The 19,210-nt window shown below is 43.9% G+C and overlaps 1 protein-coding gene across 1 annotated transcript in view; it reads right to left on the bottom strand.

The window, feature by feature from the left end:
* Positions 1-19,210, bottom strand: part of LOC118357878 (electrogenic sodium bicarbonate cotransporter 4-like) — a 47,445-nt gene that overhangs the window by 11,395 nt on the left and 16,840 nt on the right. Inside the window, exons 7-17 of the mRNA XM_052479944.1 lie at positions 15,460-15,515; positions 12,639-12,796; positions 11,806-11,893; positions 9,904-10,058; positions 9,601-9,729; positions 6,034-6,208; positions 4,604-4,737; positions 4,167-4,347; positions 3,948-4,038; positions 3,210-3,247; positions 2,540-2,731 (exon numbers count right to left, since the gene is read on the bottom strand). Coding sequence (XP_052335904.1) covers positions 2,540-2,731; positions 3,210-3,247; positions 3,948-4,038; positions 4,167-4,347; positions 4,604-4,737; positions 6,034-6,208; positions 9,601-9,729; positions 9,904-10,058; positions 11,806-11,893; positions 12,639-12,796; positions 15,460-15,515 — 1,397 coding nt within the window. The remainder of the gene's footprint in view (positions 1-2,539; positions 2,732-3,209; positions 3,248-3,947; positions 4,039-4,166; positions 4,348-4,603; positions 4,738-6,033; positions 6,209-9,600; positions 9,730-9,903; positions 10,059-11,805; positions 11,894-12,638; positions 12,797-15,459; positions 15,516-19,210) is intronic.

Here is a 19,210-nt window from a genome sequence, read left to right as displayed (position 1 = left end):
TGAGGATCAGGGAGGGAACATTGTTCACTGTTTGGGATTTGACAATGGAGACAGAGACAGAGAGAGAGAAAGGGGAGAGAGAGGGGAGAGAGGGGAGAGATTTAGAGAGGAGAGAGAGAAAGAGAGAGGAGAGAGAGAGAGAGAGAGAGAGAGAGAGAGAGAGAGAGAGAGAGAGAGAGAGAGAGAGAGAGAGAGAGAGAGAGAGAGGGGGAGAGAGAGAGAGAGAGAGAGAGGGGAGAGAGAGAGAGAGAGAGAGAGAGAGAGAGAGAGAGAGAGAGAGAGAGAGAGAGAGAGAGAGAGTGATAGATAGATAGATAGATAGATAGATAGATAGATAGATAGATAGATAGATAGATAGATAGATAGATAGAGTGCCTTGCGAAAGTATTCGGTCCCCTTGAACTTTGCGACCTTTTGCCACATTTCAGGCTTCAAACATAAAGATATAAAACTGTATTTTTCTGTGAAGAATCAACAACAAGTGGGACACAATCATGAAGTGGAACGACATTTATTGGATATTTCAAACTTTTTTAACAAATCAAAAACTGAAAAATTGGGCGTGCAAAATTATTCAGCCCCTTTACTTTCAGTGCAGCAAACTCTCTCCAGAAGTTCAGTGAGGATCTCTGAATGATCCAATGTTGACCTAAATGACTAATGATGATAAATACAATCCACCTGTGTGTAATCAAGTCTCCGTATAAATGCGCATGCACTGTGATAGTCTCAGAGGTCCGTTAAAAGCGCAGAGAGCATCGTGAAGAACAAGGAACACACCAGGCAGGTCCGAGATACTGTTGTGAAGAAGTTTAAAGCCGGATTTGGATACAAAAAGATTTCCCAAGCTTTAAACATCCCAAGGAGCACTGTGCAAGCGATAATATTGAAATGGAAGGAGTATCAGACCACTGCAAATCTACCAAGACCTGGCCGTCTCTCTAAACCTTCAGCTCATACAAGGAGAAGACTGATCAGAGATGCAGCCAAGAGGCCCATGATCACTCTGGATGAACTGCAGAGATCTACAGCTGAGGTGGGAGACTCTGTCCATAGGACAACAATCAGTCATATATTGCCAAATCTGGCCTTTATGGAAGAGTGGCAAGAAGAAAGCCATTTCTTAAAGATATCCATAAAAAGTGTCGTTTAAAGTTTGCCACAAGTCACCTGGGAGACACACCAAACATGTGGAAGAAGGTGCTCTGGTCAGATGAAACCAAAATTGAACTTTTTGGCAACAATACAAAATGTTATGTTTGGCGTAAAAGCAACACAGCTCATCACCCTGAACACACCATCCCCACTGTCAAACATGGTGGTGGCAGCATCATGGTTTGGGCCTGCTTTTCTTCAGCAGGGACAGGGAAGATGGGTAAAATTGATGGGAAAATGGATGGAGCCAAATACAGGACCATTCTGGAAGAAAACCTGATGGAGTCTGCAAAAGACCTGAGACTGGGACGGAGATTTGTCTTCCAACAAGACAATGATCCAACACATAAAGCAAAATCTACAATGGAATGGTTAAAAAATAAACATATCCAGGTGTTAAAATGGCCAAGTCAAAGTCCAGAGCTGAATCCAATCGAGAATCTGTGGAAAGAACTGGAAACTGCTCTCCATCCAACCTCACTGAGCTCGAGCTGTTTTGCAAGGAGGAATGGGAAAACATTTCAGTCTCTCGATGTGCAAAACTGATAGAGACATACCCCAAGCGACTTACAGCTGTAATCGCAGCAAAAGGTGGCGCTACAAAGTATTAACTAAAGGGGGCTGAATAATTTTGCACGCCCAATTTTTCAGTTTTTGATTTGTTAAAAAAGTTTGAAATATCCAATAAATGTCGTTCCACTTCATGATTGTGTCCCACTTATTGTTGATTCTTCACAAAAAAAATACAGTTTTATATCTTTATGTTTGAAGCCTGAAATGTGGCAAAAGGTCGCAAAGTTCAAGGGGGCCGAATACTTTCGCACGGCACTGTAGATAGATAGAAGGAGCAAAAACATGGAGGGGGAGTTGGGGGAGACAATGGTATACAAAAGTTTGGATATAAACATGTTTTGGTCATTACTCTTATTTACACCCAATCTCTATGGACATTTATACTAAATCACCACAGTAATATGTATTTTCCACTGGCTAGAGAGTTTTGAACATATACGTTTTTTGTCGGAGTGGATGGTCGTGGGGGCGGAACATAATTATAATAATTGGTATACTGCAAATTGACCACAACTAAGACAAAAAAAATTGATTGTGTCTCAATGTAGTTTTCAAATACAATCACGTCTTTCTTTTGAACAGATTTTTTAAATAAAACACATTTTTAGCTGAATTCCTGGTCTTTTTGAAGTCTTTTTTTAAATCACTTGCAGGAGGGTTTTGGCCCGTCGGCCGCTTGTTACTGACCCCTGGAACAGACTATCGGTCTTGAAAAATATGAAACTGTGGCTGCATTAGGCTGCCAACTGTGATGCAGCCTGTTTGTCACTGTATAAAGATCCAGCCCCTCTTCAGTTAGTTCTGGTCTCACCTTGGTGGGGAAGTAGCGACTGAACTTGAACTTCTTGAGGGAGACGGTCATGGAGTAGGTCCCGAAGAACAGGATGAAGGACATGAGGGCCAGGTCAGGGACGTACTTACAGGTGTTGCCCACCAGAGAGCCTCCGTACTTCACACACTCCTTCTTACTGAGCTGGCTCCAGTCCAGGCCTGTGATGTTTAACTGGTAGGAGAAAGGGAGAGAGGGGTGGAGGGGGGCAGGAAGGGGGACACAGTTTTACAGGTGGAAGAAAAAGGTGACGTGTAGAGAAAACGATTGGCATGGATGTGAGGATGTGAGGGTTTGTCAGGAGAGAGAGAAAAAAAAGAAAGAAAGAAAGAAAGTAAGATAGAGAATAACAGGGCAGAGAGTGCAGGGGAACAAAAGGGAGACAAAAAAAATTAATGAACAGACTGTTTAAACATATAGTTTCCACTTAGCTTCGTGTCACACTCCTGTTTTTTAAGTAGTATCATTAAACTTTGAGTTCAAACAAACAACAACTAGGAAGTCTGTTGTGTCAAAAAATGAAATATTGAAAAGCTCTTAAGGCCTAATGGGTATTCAGCAGGGGTGTGTTGTGTTTCCAACAGAACACCAGTTCTAACATCTCCTTAAAAAGACATGACAAAATACACATAGAATAAAAACAACAACTTACTCCAAAGAGACTAGAGGTGTTATCAGTTGGCACTGGCACTAAACCATTGAAGATCATTGAAGCCACTGTTTAAGTTAGAAGAAGGGAGAAAGAGACAAAGAGAAGAGGGTAAATGAAGGAGAAATTGAGATGCAGAGAGGGAAAACGAGATGACGGCAGAGTCAGGGGACAAGAGAAATACAAAATAAAAGAAGATTTTAACAGGTACACTTTGAGACTTTGAACAGAGAGAAGGAGTAGCTAGTTAAAGTTCATGCATACACAGGAAGTATTACTCACTCGCATCAGACAGCAGCCATTTGTGTGTGCAGCAAAAACAAACGTGAGACAAATCAGTTACAGTAGTCAAGTATCTTCAGTCAATTCTCATAACGTTTGCAATATAAGATTTCACAATGCAATAAACGTCTCCAAACAGGCATAAAGGTATAATCCATCCTTATATTACCAAACCATTCTATAATTGTGGTGTCCCCAAACCCCTTGGCAGTAGCCAGGTCCTGCTAATACACACATTTCTTTGTGCTATTGCCATTTCTATTCCTGTCAAACTTTTGACATGGTTGGCGAGACAATTCCATAAGGAGCTGGTATGAGAGAGTGGAAACAGACTGACACCCAGGCTACTAGGTCCTGATAAATGTATCATAAGCCTCTTCAACCCTTTAACAACCCTTATATCCTCTGCTGGGGACTCTGCACTTCAGTAATATTTTATACAGCTAAGGATGGACTCACTGGGGTCTGGGGCCAGGCACTCGCACTTGTAGGCGGTGACGTAGTCTGGCTTGAAGTCGGTGTTGATGGGGTAGTATTTGAAGGAGCCCATCTGTAGCAACACATTATATAAACAGTTAAGTGTGTGTGTGTGTTTGCTTGCATGACTACATGTGTACTCGCCTGCGTGTGTGTGTGCGTGTGTGTGTGCGCGTCTGCGTGCACACACACATGACCCACCATCTTCTTGATGGCGTCAGAGATGAAGATGAAGGAGATGAGGCTGGAGAAGCCCTCCTCTGTGAAGCGGGTCATGTACTTGATGATGTAGCTGGCGTCCGTGGCGACCAGGAGGAAGCATTGCAAACAGGAGTGGATCCCGATCCACAGACGCAGCTCCATGTAGTCTATACCATTGTTCCTTATAAATAAGAACATTATTGATATAGGGTTAGAATGTGGAAGGCAGGAGAGTCTTTTTATGAAGATGGAATGGACGCATATTCTCCAATAAGACACATCAAATCTTATCTCACCATTGTGCCATTCATATAACTGTCTGATGTGCGTGTTGCTTGAATTCTCATCAAATCAAGAGGAGGAACCATATGTATTCAAATACTACATATAGGCTACAGTGTCTGATTGTGAACTAGGGTGGGGTTGAGCTCACTCACTTGCTGAATTCGAAGAGCAGTTTCTCAAAGATGAGGATAGGTCCAGTAGAGCTGAGGATGATGAGGGGCTGACCACTAAACAGACAGAATACTGTTCCTGACAACGCTGTGCCCAGGAAACTCTCCATCACTCCCTGAAACAGAGAAAGAGAGAGAGGGCAGGTGGGGTTAGTTTGAGAGAGAGAAAATGAGACAGAAAGAGAGAGAGAGAAAGAAAGTGAGAAAGAGAGATAGAGTTCAATTCTACAAACATCTAAAAGTGATTCCCAAACCTTCCATAACAAAGCCATCACCTACAGAGAGATTAACCTGGAGAAGAGTCCCCTAAGCAAGCCGGTCATGGGGCTCTGTTCACAAACACAAACTGAACCCACAGAGCCCCAGGACAGCAACAGCAACACAATTAGACCCAACAAATCATGAGAAAATATATATATAATTACTTGACATGCTGTAAAGAGCAAACTGGAATTAGCCATAAACAGAGAGTACGCAGTGGCATAATATCTGACCACTGTGACTGACCCAAAAATAAGGAAAGCTTTGACTATGTACAGACTCAGCGAGCATAGCCTTGCTATTGAGAAAGGCCGCCGTAGGCAGACCTGGCTCTCAAGAGAAGACAGGCTATGTGGAAACTGAGCTGCACTTACTAACCTCCTGCCAAATGTATAACCACATATTTCCCTCTGATTACACAGACCCACAAAGAATTCCAAAACAAATCCAATTTTGATAAACTCAAATATCTATTGGGTGAAATAACACAGTGTGCCATCACAGCAGCCAGATTTGGGACCTGTTGCCACAAGAAACGGGCAACCAGTGAAGAACAAACACCATTGTAAATACAACCCATATTTATGTTTATTTATATTCCCTTTTGTACTTTAACTATTAGCACATCATTATAACACTGTACATAGCCATAATATGACATTTGAAATGTGTCTATTCCTTTGAAACTTGTGAGTGTAATGTTTTTGTATTGTTAATGTCACTTTAATTTATTATCTATTTTACTTGCTTTGGAAATGTAAACCTACTGTATGTTTCCCATGCCAATAAAGCCTTCTGAATTGAATTGACAGAGAGAGAGATGAACAAATGAATTCAGTTCAGTCATTGGTCCATATACTGCATGTGATGGATAGGGCCAGTAACTGAACTAAATCCATCTCTCTCTCAGTCTCTCTCTCCCCCCAATTAAGCTACCATACATTTATTTGTTTTGTTCCATTTTGCAAATCATCGACTCAGAAAATTAGGACATTAATTAATTGGCCCTACCCTGGGTACCAGTCTGTTTGTGCTAACATTCCATTCATTGTACTTTGTCATATGCCAAACATTTTGGTATATAACACGGAGTATAAGGGGTGGAATGGTAACACAAAACAGTTGTGGATTTCAGGCTAAGGCAGCCCAACCTGGTAGTTGTCTGTGGCGTCTCCCAGCAGGCCTCCGAAGGTGATGGCGTTGGTGATGCAGCCCAGGTAGATGAACAGCACAGCAGAGATAGACTGGATGTGAAAGCCTTCATAGAAGTCACTAAGCAACCAGGGTATTTTTCTTTTGATGTCAAGAAACAGACCTCCACAGAACCTGCAATAGACACTCTGGTTATGATGCAGAACTTACCACAGACAAGGACACACTGGTTACCACAGAACCTGCCACAGGCACAGACAAACACTCTGGTTACCACAGAACCTGCCACAGGCACAGACAAACACTCTGGTTACCACAGAACCTGCCACAGGCACAGACACAAACACTCTGGTTACCACAGAAACTGCCACAGACACAAACACTCTGGTTACCACAGAACCTGCCACAGGCACAGACACAAACACTCTGGTTACAACAGAACCTGCCACAGACACAAACACTCTGGTTACCACAGAACCAGCCACAGGCACAGACACAAACACTCTGGTTACCACAAAACCTGCCACAGACACAGACTCAGACACTCTGGTTACCACAGAACCTGCCACAGGCACAGACACAAACACACTAGTTACCACAGAACCTGCCACAGGCACAGACACAAACACACTGGTTATGATGCAAAACCTGCCACAGACACAAACACACTGGTTACAACAGAACCTGCAACAGGCACAGACATAAACACTCTGGTTACAACAGAACCTACCACAGACACAAACACTCTGGTTACCACAGAACCTGCCACAGGCACAGACATAAACACTCTGGTTACCACAGAACCTGCCTCAGACACAAACACACTGGTTACCACAGAACCTGCTGCAGACAGACACAAACACTGGTTACCACAGAACCTGCCTCAGACACAAACACTCAAATCAAATCAAATTTTATTTGTCACATACACATGGTTAGCAGATGTTAATGCTTGTGTTTGTGCTTCTAGTTCCGACAATGCAGTGATAACCAACTCTGGTTACCACAGAACCTGCCACAGGCACAGACATAAACACTCTGGTTACCACAGAACCTGACTCAGACACAAACACACTGGTTACCACAGAACCTGCCTCAGACACAGACACACTGGTTACCATAGAACCTGCCTCAGACACAAACACACTAGTTACCACAGAACCTGCCACAGGCACAGACACAAACACTCTGGTTACAACAGAAGCTACCACAGACACAGACACAAACACACTAGTTACCACAGAACCTGCCACAGGCACAGACACAAACACTCTGGTTACAACAGAAGCTACCACAGACACAGACACAAACACTCTGGTTACAACAGAAGCTACCACAGACACAAACACTCTGGTTACCACAGAACCTGCCTCAGACACAAACACACTGGTTACAACAGAAGCTACCACAGACACAAACACTCTGGTTATGATGCAGAACCTGCCTCAGACACAAACACTCTGGTTACCACAGAACTTACCACAGACACAAACACTCTGGTTACCACAGAACCTGCCACAGACACAGACACAGACACTCTGGTTACCACAGAACCTGCCACAGACACAGACACAGACACAGACACAGACACAGACACTCTGGTTACCACAGAACCTGCCACAGGCACAGACACAAACACACTGGTTACCACAGAACCTGCCACAGGCACAGACACAAACACACTGGTTATGATGCAAAACCTGCCACAGACACAAACACACTGGTTACAACAGAACCTGCCACAGGCACAGACACAAACACTATGGTTACCACAGAACCTGCCACAGGCACAGACACAAACACTCTGGTTACCACAGAACCTGCCTCAGACACAAACACTATGGTTACCACAGAACCTGCCACAGGCACAGACACAAACACACTGGTTACAACAGAACCTGCCACAGGCACAGACACAAACACTATGGTTACCACAGAACCTGCCACAGGCACAGACACAAACACTCTGGTTACAACAGAACCTACCACAGACACAGACACAAACACACTGGTTACCCCAGAACCTACCACAGACACAGACACACTAGTTACCACAGAACCTGCCACAGGCACAGACACAAACACTCTGGTTACAACAGAAGCTACCACAGACACAGACACAAACACACTAGTTACCACAGAACCTGCCACAGGCACAGACACAAACACTCTGGTTACAACAGAAGCTACCACAGACACAAACACTCTGGTTACCACAGAAGCTACCACATACACAAACACTCTGGTTATGATGCAGAACCTGCCTCAGACACAAACACTCTGGTTACAACAGAACCTGCCACAGACACAGACACAAACACACTAGTTACCACAAACCTACCACAGACACAGACACAAACACTCTGGTTACAACAGAACCTACCACAGGCATAGACACAAACACTCTGGTTACAACAGAACCTACCACAGACACAGACACAAACACTCTGGTTACAACAGAACCTACCACAGACACAGACACAAACACTCTGGTTACAACAGAACCTACCACAGGCATAGACACAAACACTCTGGTTACCACGAACCTACCACAGACACAGACACAAACACTCTGGTTACAACAGAACCTACCACAGGCATAGACACAAACACTCTGGTTACAACAGAACCTACCACAGACACAGACACAAACACTCTGGTTACAACAGAACCTACCACAGACACAGACACAAACACTCTGGTTACAACATAACCTGCCACAGACACAGACACAAACACTCTGGTTACAACAGAACCTACCACAGACACAGACACAAACACTCTGGTTACAACATAACCTACCACAGACACAGACACAAACACTCTGGTTACAACAGAACCTGCCACAGGCACAGACACAAACACTCTGGTTACAACATAACCTATCACAGACACAGAAACAAATACACTAGTTACCACATAACCTGCCACAGGCACAGACACAAACACTCTGGTTATGATGCAGAGCCTGAACCTGCCACAGACATCAATCAAATATATTTTATAAAGCCCTTTTTATATCCAACATTTTTGCAAAGTGCTTGTCACAGAAACTCTGGTTATGATGCTGCACACGTTCTGTTTAAAATGTTTTATCATCTATTTAATGCATCACTGAGTCTCTTCGTTTCAGCCTGTCTGTCGTTTCACCGTGTGACTGGGTGGGCCAATTGAACCGCTGATGATTTAATACAATAATTTTGGGCCGATGAGAAATGGAGAGGTGATTATCTTGGCTATCCTGACCGCCTGACCAGTCACTTTACTCATCACTCCTGAGTGAGTGAATGTTCCAAATGTGAATTAACAAGAGACAGGACATTTTAAAGCACGTTTAGATGCAATATCCCTTGAATACTAATGGGTTGTCCCAGCAACTCAGCTCTATGTAAAGGCCAGCTAAAGGTTCCAATTCCACTCTAGTACTCTACCTCATATCTCAATTCACTCAGTAGTCTTCCTCTCTTATCCCAGTTCAGACCCAGTTTCTCTCATGTTATCATACTTCCTAGTCTCCTAACATACATGCAAACGGTGTAAATCCCAGTCCCCACGCAGTAGCCTACCTCCCAGTGTGTGCCAGCTCCTCTCCCAGTTCGTGAGCCACTGGCATCTCCTCATCTTCAGCAAGGCCTCCACCTCCTCCGGCCGCACCATTCGGCTGACCCAGCTCATTCAGAGAGAACACTGACTTCCTGTACACACAGGAAACAGGAAGTACACAGCGGCGGAGAAGAGAGGTATAGGAAGTGATGATGACAGACATACTGAGAAAGACTGCCACATCTGGGTCTCAGAGTTTTCAGGTCTCAGACTCAGAAAAAATGAAAGTATTATTATTAAGTAGGGGGAAATGACTAGAGTCCAACCTCTTGTCAGCCGAGGTCACTTTTTTAGGAGGCTCAATACGTATTTTGGGGTCCCACTCTCCGGGCGGCAGCACGATCACCTCATCCAGGAACTCATCTATACCTGCAATCAGATCCTCTCGATCTCTAGCCTTGTACGCCACATCACTGAACAGCTAGGGGGAGGGAGAGAGAGAGAGAGAGAGAGAGAGAGAGAGAGAGAGAGAGAGAGACAGAGAGAGAGAGAGAGAGAGAGAGAGAGAGAGAGAGAGAGAGAGAGAGAGAGAGAGAGAGAGAGAGAGAGAGAGGGAGAGAGAGAAGGAGAGAGAGAGAAGGGGGGGTGAGATAGAGAGAGAGAGAGAGAGAGAGAAGGGGGTGAGATAGAGAGAGAGAGAGAGAGAGAGAGAAGGGGGTGAGAGAGAGAGAGAGAGAGAGAGAGAGAGAGAGAGAGAAGGGGTGAGAGAGAGAGAAGGGGTGAGAGAGAGAGAAGGGGTGAGAGAGAGAGAAGGGGAGAGAGAGAGAGAGAGAGAGAGAGAGAGAGAGAGAGAGAGAGAGAGAGAGAGAGGGGAGAGAGAGAAGGGAGTGAGATAGAGAGAGAAGGGGGTGAGATAGAGAGATAGAGAGATAGATAGATAGATAGAGAGATAGATAGATAGATAGATAGATAGATAGATAGAGAGAGAGAGAAGGGGGTGAGATAGAGAGACAGAGAGAGAGATGGAGTTATTCCTATGCGCTGCAGTATCTGATACAAGGTTCTGACCTCTCCCCTCATTAGTTGATGGGATGCATACCCAGGGACCAATTCTTCATGTATGACAGTGGTGGGACTCTGTTCAAAACACCTGCCAGTCTATTATGGGAAATAACAGGCTGTTACCTGTCCGACATAAAACATTTATATCCATGATATTTTGATAACGAGAGGCTGACTGGTACCAACAGCAAGCCATGAAGGCCTCATTATCACCATGTGGAGTTCTGGCTGACTCACGTTAACACACCATCAAGCCTGTATTTCCATGTCATCTGTCATGTCATCTGTCATCTGCCATCTGTCATCTGTCATGTTCCCTCTAGTGGTGTGGGGGCTGTGCTTTTGCAAAGTGGGTGGGGTTATATCCTTCCTGTTTGGCCCTGTCCTCCTGTCTCAGCCTCCAGTATTTATGCTGCAGTACTTTATGTGTCAGGGGCCTAGGGTCAGTTTGTTATATCTGGAGTACTTCTCCTGTCTTATCCGGTGTCCTGTGTGAATTTAAGTATGCTCTCTCTATTTCTCTCTTTCTCTCTTTCTCTCGGAGGACCTGAGCCCTAGGACCATGCCTCAGGACTACCTGGCATGATGACTCCTTGCTGTCCCCAGTCCAACTGGCCGTGCTGCTGCTCCAGTTTCAACTGTTCTGCCTGCGGCTATGGAATGCTGACCTGTTCCCCGGACGTACTACCTGTCCCAGACCTGCTGTTTTCAACTCTCTAGAGACAGCAGGAGTGGTAGAGATACTCTTAATGATCGGCTATGAAAAGCCAACTGACATTTACTCCTGAGGTGCTGACTTGTTGCACCCTCGACAACTACTGTGATTATTATTATTTGACCATGCTGGTCATTTATGAACATTTGAACATCTTGGCCATGTTCTGTTATAATCTCCACCCGGCACAGCCAGAAGAGGACTGGCCACTCCTCATAGCCTGGTTCCTCTCTAGGTTTCTTCCTAGTTTTTGGCCTTTCTAGGGAGTTTGTCCTAGCCACCGTGCTTCTACACCTGCATTGCTTGCTGTTTGGGGTTTTAGGCTGGGTTTCTGTACAGCACTTTGAGATATCAGCTGATGTACGAAGGGCTATATAAATACATTTGATTTGATTTGATCTGTCATGTCATCTGTATTCATGAAAAGAAAGAAACATTGACAGACACTTACGTCATCCACCATTAGGGTAGCTATGGCTCGACCGATCTGATTATAGGACTTGGCTTTTCCTGTTGGCCCCAACAGAATAAACAGGAATCTGTGGTAGTGCGGGGGAAAAGAAACCTCAACAATGGCTCACAAAATGTCTAAATACAGTATGTGCTGCATGGGCATAAGAACAAATACAATGGACAAGGCAAGATGTAGCCATTATGTACAGCTAGTACTTATATGTCAGACATTGTTTACATGTTAGTCCTTTAGCAGGCGCTTTCATCCAGAGCAATATACGGTCAACCAAGGTTAGGTAAGGCTGTGTGGGGAATAGGTTAGGGTCCACAAAATGTCAAAATATGTGCTTGCATGAGCATAAGAACAGATACAAAGAACACAGAGAAAGAGACAAATAGACAGACTGACTGACAGACAGACAGCTAGACCGATCGACAGACAGACAGACTGACTGACAGACAGACAGCTAGACCGATCGACAGACAGACAGCTAGACCGATCGACAGACAGACAGCTAGACCGATCGACAGACAGACAGACAGACAGACAGACAGACAGCTAGACCGATCGACAGACAGACAGACAGACAGACAGACAGACAGACAGACAGACAGACAGACAGACAGACAGACAGACAGACAGACAGACAGACAGACAGACAGACAGACCGATGGACAGACAGACAGACAGACAGACAGACAGACAGACAGACAGACAGACAGACAGACAGACAGCTAGACCGATGGACAGACAGACAGACAGACAGACAGACAGACAGACAGACAGACAGACAGACAGACAGGCAGGCAGGCAGGCAGGCAGCTCATTACCTGGTGGGCACAGGAACCTCTGTCAGTCCTCCCAGAGTGGTGGCCTGGGCCAGGCGGACAAAGGCTACAAAGGGCTTATCCAGGAAGTCCACTTCACCCACCAGAACATTAGATGCCTCAGCATCTCTAGGGATCTTTTTCATGAACTTATTCCTTAGCTATGGAGGGAGGGAATGAGGGAGGGAGGGGTAAGAAGGACAGTCAGAGAGAGTTGCTACATCAGGGCATACTGTATATGGTATGGGCACTGGATATCTTGTCAGCATAACTGACAAGAACATTTTCAGATGAAATTTCATCATATTTTCAAGTTCAAGTTTCAAGTTTGTTTTATACATTCATACGCACATACATATCATAATATGACATTAATAAAGGATTCAGTTGTGACAGGGAAGACATTAGATATGTGTATACAATAGTGTCCTCCTGCTTGACGTTGTCATTGACATGAATAAAGGATTCAGTTGTGACAGGGAAGACATTAGATATGTGTATACAATAGTGTCCTCCTGCTTGACATTGTCATTGACATTAATAAAGGATTCAGTTGTGACAGGGAAGACATTAGATATGTGTATACAATAGTGTCCTCCTGCTTGACATTGTCATTGACATTAATAAAGGATTCAGTTGTGACAGGGAAGACATTAGATATGTGTATACAATAGTGTCCTCCTGCTTGACATTGTCATTGACATTAATAAAGGATTCAGTTGTGACAGGGAAGACATTAGATATGTGTATACAATAGTGTCCTCCTGCTTGACGTTGTCATTGTGTTCTATCAATGCCCTTAGCCTTTCATCGATCCACTCACTGATCTGTTTGAAAATATCATTACATTTCACCTCACTGCTGTTCTGGCAGCTTACGTTTTTGCTGGATAAAATAAACTATTCTCTGAGCATAACATTTAAAGCAACTCTAGTGAATGTAAAAACAAAATACTACATCCATTGAAGACTGGGGCTTGACCGTGGGAAAGAAACGTGGCCGTATAACCTGAACTGACCCATCGCATGTGAAGGTGGGCTGCAAATGAGATACTAACGATCTCACCCGATATGAACGTACAATCCCAATGCCAATCCCAGTCTCTACATGTGAGGCAGCAGAGGCACGAGGATGGGACACTGAGAAGCACGTTTTCCCAATGGCAGCTCAATACTGACCCAGACAAACCTAACACAGTCACGGGCTATGTCAGCTCATCTACGGAGGCCATTGCCAGCGACACACATGACACGTGGGCTATCACTAGCAAACTGGCACATGTGACCTACTGTTGATTCAAACATCCCCCTGCGACTACGTTAAGTAAAAACCACTCAACCAGAGAATAATAGTGGTTAGAGCACTGCGTCAGTAACCAAAACGTTGCTGGATCAAATCCCCGAGTTGACAAAGTAAAGATCTGTGATTCTGCCCCTGAGCAAGACATTTTCCCGCGTGCCGAAGACGTGGATGCCGATTTAAGGCAGCCCCCCGCACCTCTCTGATTCAGAGGGGTTGGGTTAAATGCGGAGGACACATTTCAGTTGGATGCATTCAGTTGTACAACTGACTAGGTATCCCCCTTCCCCTAATCAGTGAGGGTAGATTGGCATAGCCTGGAAATCAGCCTGGTTCTGCTTTACGCTGGCCAAACAGATACAGGAACGGTCAAGTACCCAGAGATGTAGTCATTGATGAGTCTACTTGAGTTAAACATGGCATATTTGTCCAGCACATTATCTCAAGACAATTATTTGGGCATAAACTTGGCAGAGGCAACTGTTTCAACCCAATGCTCAGCACAATACACCTGACCAATCATTCAGGGAGGGGCTGTATTTCTCACTGGGTTTAAATGCTACTGTTAAATCATCATTAGACAACACTGAGTTGTATGCCCGCCTGCTCCCCAGATAACTCTGTGACACGAACACTAAAACAAACACAATCCAAGATTTAATTATAACAACACTGTTTCCATCGGGCTCCCCTGGCAACAATGAAACACAACTGTAATACAAATCCTCTACTGCATATGTACAGAAAGTAACATTAGATTACGGGTTAAATGTTATTTAATACACTATATGTCATGTAAAAGCACACATATACACTCAGTATAGCAAACATTAGGACCACCTTCCTAATATTGACTATATTTTGCCCTCAGAAGAGCCTCAATTCATCGTGCATGGACTCTTCAAGGTGTCGAAAGCGTTCCACAGCGATGCTGGCCCATGTTGACTCCAATGCTTCCCACAGTTGTGTCCAGTGGGCTGGATGTCCTTTGGGTAGTTTGATACACACTGGAAACTGCTGAGCAGGAAAAACCCAGCAGCGTTGCAGTTCTTGACACAAAACAGTGCGCCTGGCACCTACTACCATACCCCGTTCAAAGGAAGTTCAATCTTTTGTCTTGTCCATTCACCCTCTGAATGGCACACATACACAATCCATGTCTCAACTGTCTCCTTCCCTTCATCTACACTGATTGAAGTGGATTTAACAAGTGACATCAATAAGGGATCATAGCGTTCACATTGAGTACACACACTCAACACGTTGTGCTATTACAAAATAAGAAACATTCATTCCTGCATTAAAAACACTCTGGTTGCAATTCAATCAAACAGCTTTGCAGAAAACTATCATCATCCCTGCTTAATGACATTTTCAGTAATGTAACTAACCTAGATTAACCTACATGAAATAAATATACATTATATTATGACAATAATTCAGTAAAACCAGTCATTTCTCTGTGCAAGGACAATGTTTGATTGAATTGAGCCTGATGAGTTGTAATGTTATATTAGTGGGTCACCTGGTCTGTGCTCGGAGTGTCTGAAATGTCATTCATGCTCCTACTTTGGGCATGACCTGCAAAACAACACAGTACATATAAACAATTGCTTAGGATATGGAGAGGGTTCTAATTATCAATGAAAAATGTGCAAATAATTTTTTGTTCAGTTTTTTCTTCTTCAAATGAAATGAGTTCATGCCATGAAGACGATGAAATATTGTCTAGTATAGTACATATTATTATATATTGTCTAGTATTCTAGAGCTTTAAACACATCTGAAAAGACAGGGAAATAATTGGATATTTAGAAGTGATAAAAGAAGTCAAAGGAAGAGAGAGTGAAAGAAAGAGAGAAAGAGAGACAAACAGGCTCTAGAGAGATGATGAAAGCAGTGAGAGGTACATAGAGATAGAGATATAAACTTATCTTGCTTTGGCAATGTTAGAGGTACAGAGAGGTACACAGAGAGAGAGAGGTAGAGAGAGAGAGAGGTATAGAGAGAGAATGAGAGAGGTACAGAGAGAGAAAAAGAGGTTCGGAGAGAGAGAGAGAGAGAGAGAGAGAGAGAGAGAGAGAGAGAGAGAGAGAGAGAGAGAGAGGTACAGAGAGAGAGAGAGAGAAAGGTACAGAGAGAGAGAGTGACCTAAATCGAGAGTACACTGTGGCTAAATATTTGACCATGGTTACTGATCAAAACCAAAAATCTTGACAAAGTGCAGGCTCAGTGAGCACAGCCTTGCCATTGAGAAGGGTAGACACAGGAAAACCTGGCTCCCTGTAGAGGAAAGGCTGTGCAACCACTGCACAACAGTAGAACCTGAGACGGAGCTGCATTTCCTGACAAAATGTCAAAAATATAAAACAATTAGAGAGTGTCATTTCCCCAAATTTGAAACCCCTATTCAAGGTGTCAAAGACCTCTCTGATGAGAGTAGGCTTCCCGTCCTGTTGGGGGAGGACGCAGAGAGCTGTGGGTTGGCAGCGCGCTACATTACTGCCTGCCATAAGCTGAGGGACAGTGTCTGACAGACCAATCAACATGCACATGTCCTCTACTGTATGCTTATTGTTATTGTTGAATGTATGGTTATTTTGACACTTGGTTATTGTTGTTACTGTTGTCCCGTTGACAATTTTGATTCTCATTTGTATATTGTAAATATCCAAAATAAGCTTTGGCAATATGTACATTGTTACGTCATGCCAATAAAGCAAATTGAATTGAGTTGAGTGAGAGAGGTACAGAGAGAGAGAGGGATGTACAGAGAGAGAGAGAGAGAGAGAGAGAGAGAGAGAGAGAGAGAGAGAGAGAGAGAAAGGACAGAGAGAGAGGTACAAAGAGAGAGAGGCACATAGAGAGAGAGAGATATGTACAGAGAGATAGAGAGAGAGAGAGAGGTACAGAGAGAGAGAGAGAGAGAGGGGGAGATGTAAAGAGAGAGGACAGAGAGAGAGAGAGGGCAGAGAGAGAGAGAGAGGGGTACAGAAAGAGAGAGAGAGAGAGGTACAGAAAGAGAGAGGTACAGAGAGAGAGAGAGAGAGAGAGAGAGAGAGAGAGAGAGATGTAAAGAGAGAGGACAGAGAGAGAGAGAGGGCAGAGAGAGAGAGGGGTACAGAAAGAGAGAGAGAGAGAGAGAGGACAGAGAGAGAGAGGTACAGAGAGAGAGAGGTACAGAGAGAGAGAGAGAGAGAGGTATATAGAGAGAGATGTACAGAGAGAGAGAAAGGACAGAGAGAGAGAGGACAGAAGGAGAGAGTGGACAGAGAGAGAGAGGTACAGAGAGAGAGAGAGAGAGATGTACAGAGAGAGAGAGAGAGATCTACAGAGAGAGAGAGAGATATCTACAGAGAGAGATATCTACAGAGAGAGAGAGAGAGAGAGAGAGAGAGGTACAGAGAGAGTGAGGTACAGAGAGAGAGAGAGAGAGATGTACAGAGAGAGAGAGGTACAGAGAGAGAGAGAGGTACAGAGAGAGAGAGGTACAGAGAGAGAGAGAGAGAGAGAGAGAGAGATGTACAGAGAGAGAGAGAGAGAGAGATGTACAGAGAGAGAGAGAGAGATGTACAGAGAGAGAGAGAGGTACAGAGAGAGAGAGATATGTACAGAGAGAGAGAGAGAGGTACAGAGAGAGTGAAAGAGAGGTGCAGAGAGAAAAACAACAACAGGAAGATGTATCTATCCAAAATGGAGATGTATGGGTAAACCACTTCTCCAATCTTTTTGGCTATATAACAAAGAACAAAGAGCAAAACATATACATGATCAAATACATATCTTAGAATCAAATAAAGACTACCAGGACCCACTGGTAGTTTGGTCCTGAGCTACAGGACCAAATAAAAACCCTCCAACCCAAAAAGGCCTGTGGTGTTGATGGTATTCTCAATGAAATGATCAAATATTCAGACAACAAATTCCATTTGGCTATACTAAAACTCTTTAACATCATCCTTAGCTCTGGCATCATCCCCAATATTTGGAACCAAGGACTGATCACCCCAATCCACAAAAGTGAAGACAGATTTGACCCCAATAACTACCATGGGATATGCGTCAACAGCAATCTTGGAAAAATCCTCTGCATTATCATTAACATCAGACTCGTACATTTCCTCAGCTTTTTACCAAATTACCGTACAACAGACCATGTATTCACCCTGCACACCCTAATTGACAAACAAACAAACCAAAACAAAGGCAAAGTCTTCTCATGCTTTGTTGATTTCAAAAAAGCCTTTGACTCAATTTGGCATGAGGGTCTGCTATACAAATTGATGGAAAGTGGTGTTGGGGGTAAAACATACGACATTATAAAATCCATGTACACAAACAACAAGTGTGCGGTTAAAATAGGCAAAAAACACACTTCCCACGGGGCCTTGGGGTGAGACAGGGATGCAGCTTAAGCCCCACCCTCTTCAACATAAATATCAACGAGTTGGCGAGGGCACTAGAAAATTCTGCAGCACACGGCCTCACCCTACTAGAATCTGAAGTCAAATGTCTACTGTTTGCTGATGATCTGGTGCTTCTGTCACCAACCAAGGAGGGCCTACAGCAACACCTATATATTATGCACAGATTCTGCCAGATCTGGGTCCTGACAGTAAATATCAGTAAGACCAAAATAATGGTGTTCCAAAAAGGTCCAGTCCCCAGGACCACAAATACAAATTCCATCTAGACACCGTTGCCCTAGAGCACACAAAAAACTATACATACCTTGGCCTAAACATCAGCACCACAGGTAACTTCCACAAAGCTGTTAACGATCTGAGAGACAAGGCAAGAAGGGCATTCTATGCCATCAAAAGTAACATAAAATTCAACATACCAATTGGGATCTGGCTAAAAATACTTGAATCAGTTATAGAACACATTACCCTTTATGGTTGTGATGTCTGGGGTCCAATCACCAACCAAGAAATCACAAAATGGGACAAACACCAAATTGAGACTCTTCTGCAAAAATATATTCTGTGTACAACGTTGAACACCAAATAATGCATGCAGAGCAGAACTAGGCTGATACCCGCTAATTATCAAAATCCAGAAAAGAGACGTTAAATTCTTCAACCACCTAAAAGGAAGCAATTCCCAAACCTTCAATAACAAAGCCATCACCTACAGAGAGATGAACCTGGAGAAGAGTCCCCTAAGCAAGCTGGTCCTGGGGCTCTGTTCACAAACACGAACACAACCCACAGAGCCCCAGGGCAGCAACACAATTAGACCCAACCAAATCATGAGAAAACAAAAAGATAATT

Source organism: Oncorhynchus keta, chromosome 25 (assembly GCF_023373465.1).
Source record: "Oncorhynchus keta strain PuntledgeMale-10-30-2019 chromosome 25, Oket_V2, whole genome shotgun sequence".
Classification (NCBI taxonomy): Eukaryota; Metazoa; Chordata; class Actinopteri; order Salmoniformes; family Salmonidae; genus Oncorhynchus; species Oncorhynchus keta.
Note: the sequence above shows the minus strand (reverse complement) of the source record. Positions and strands in the feature narration are given on the sequence as shown.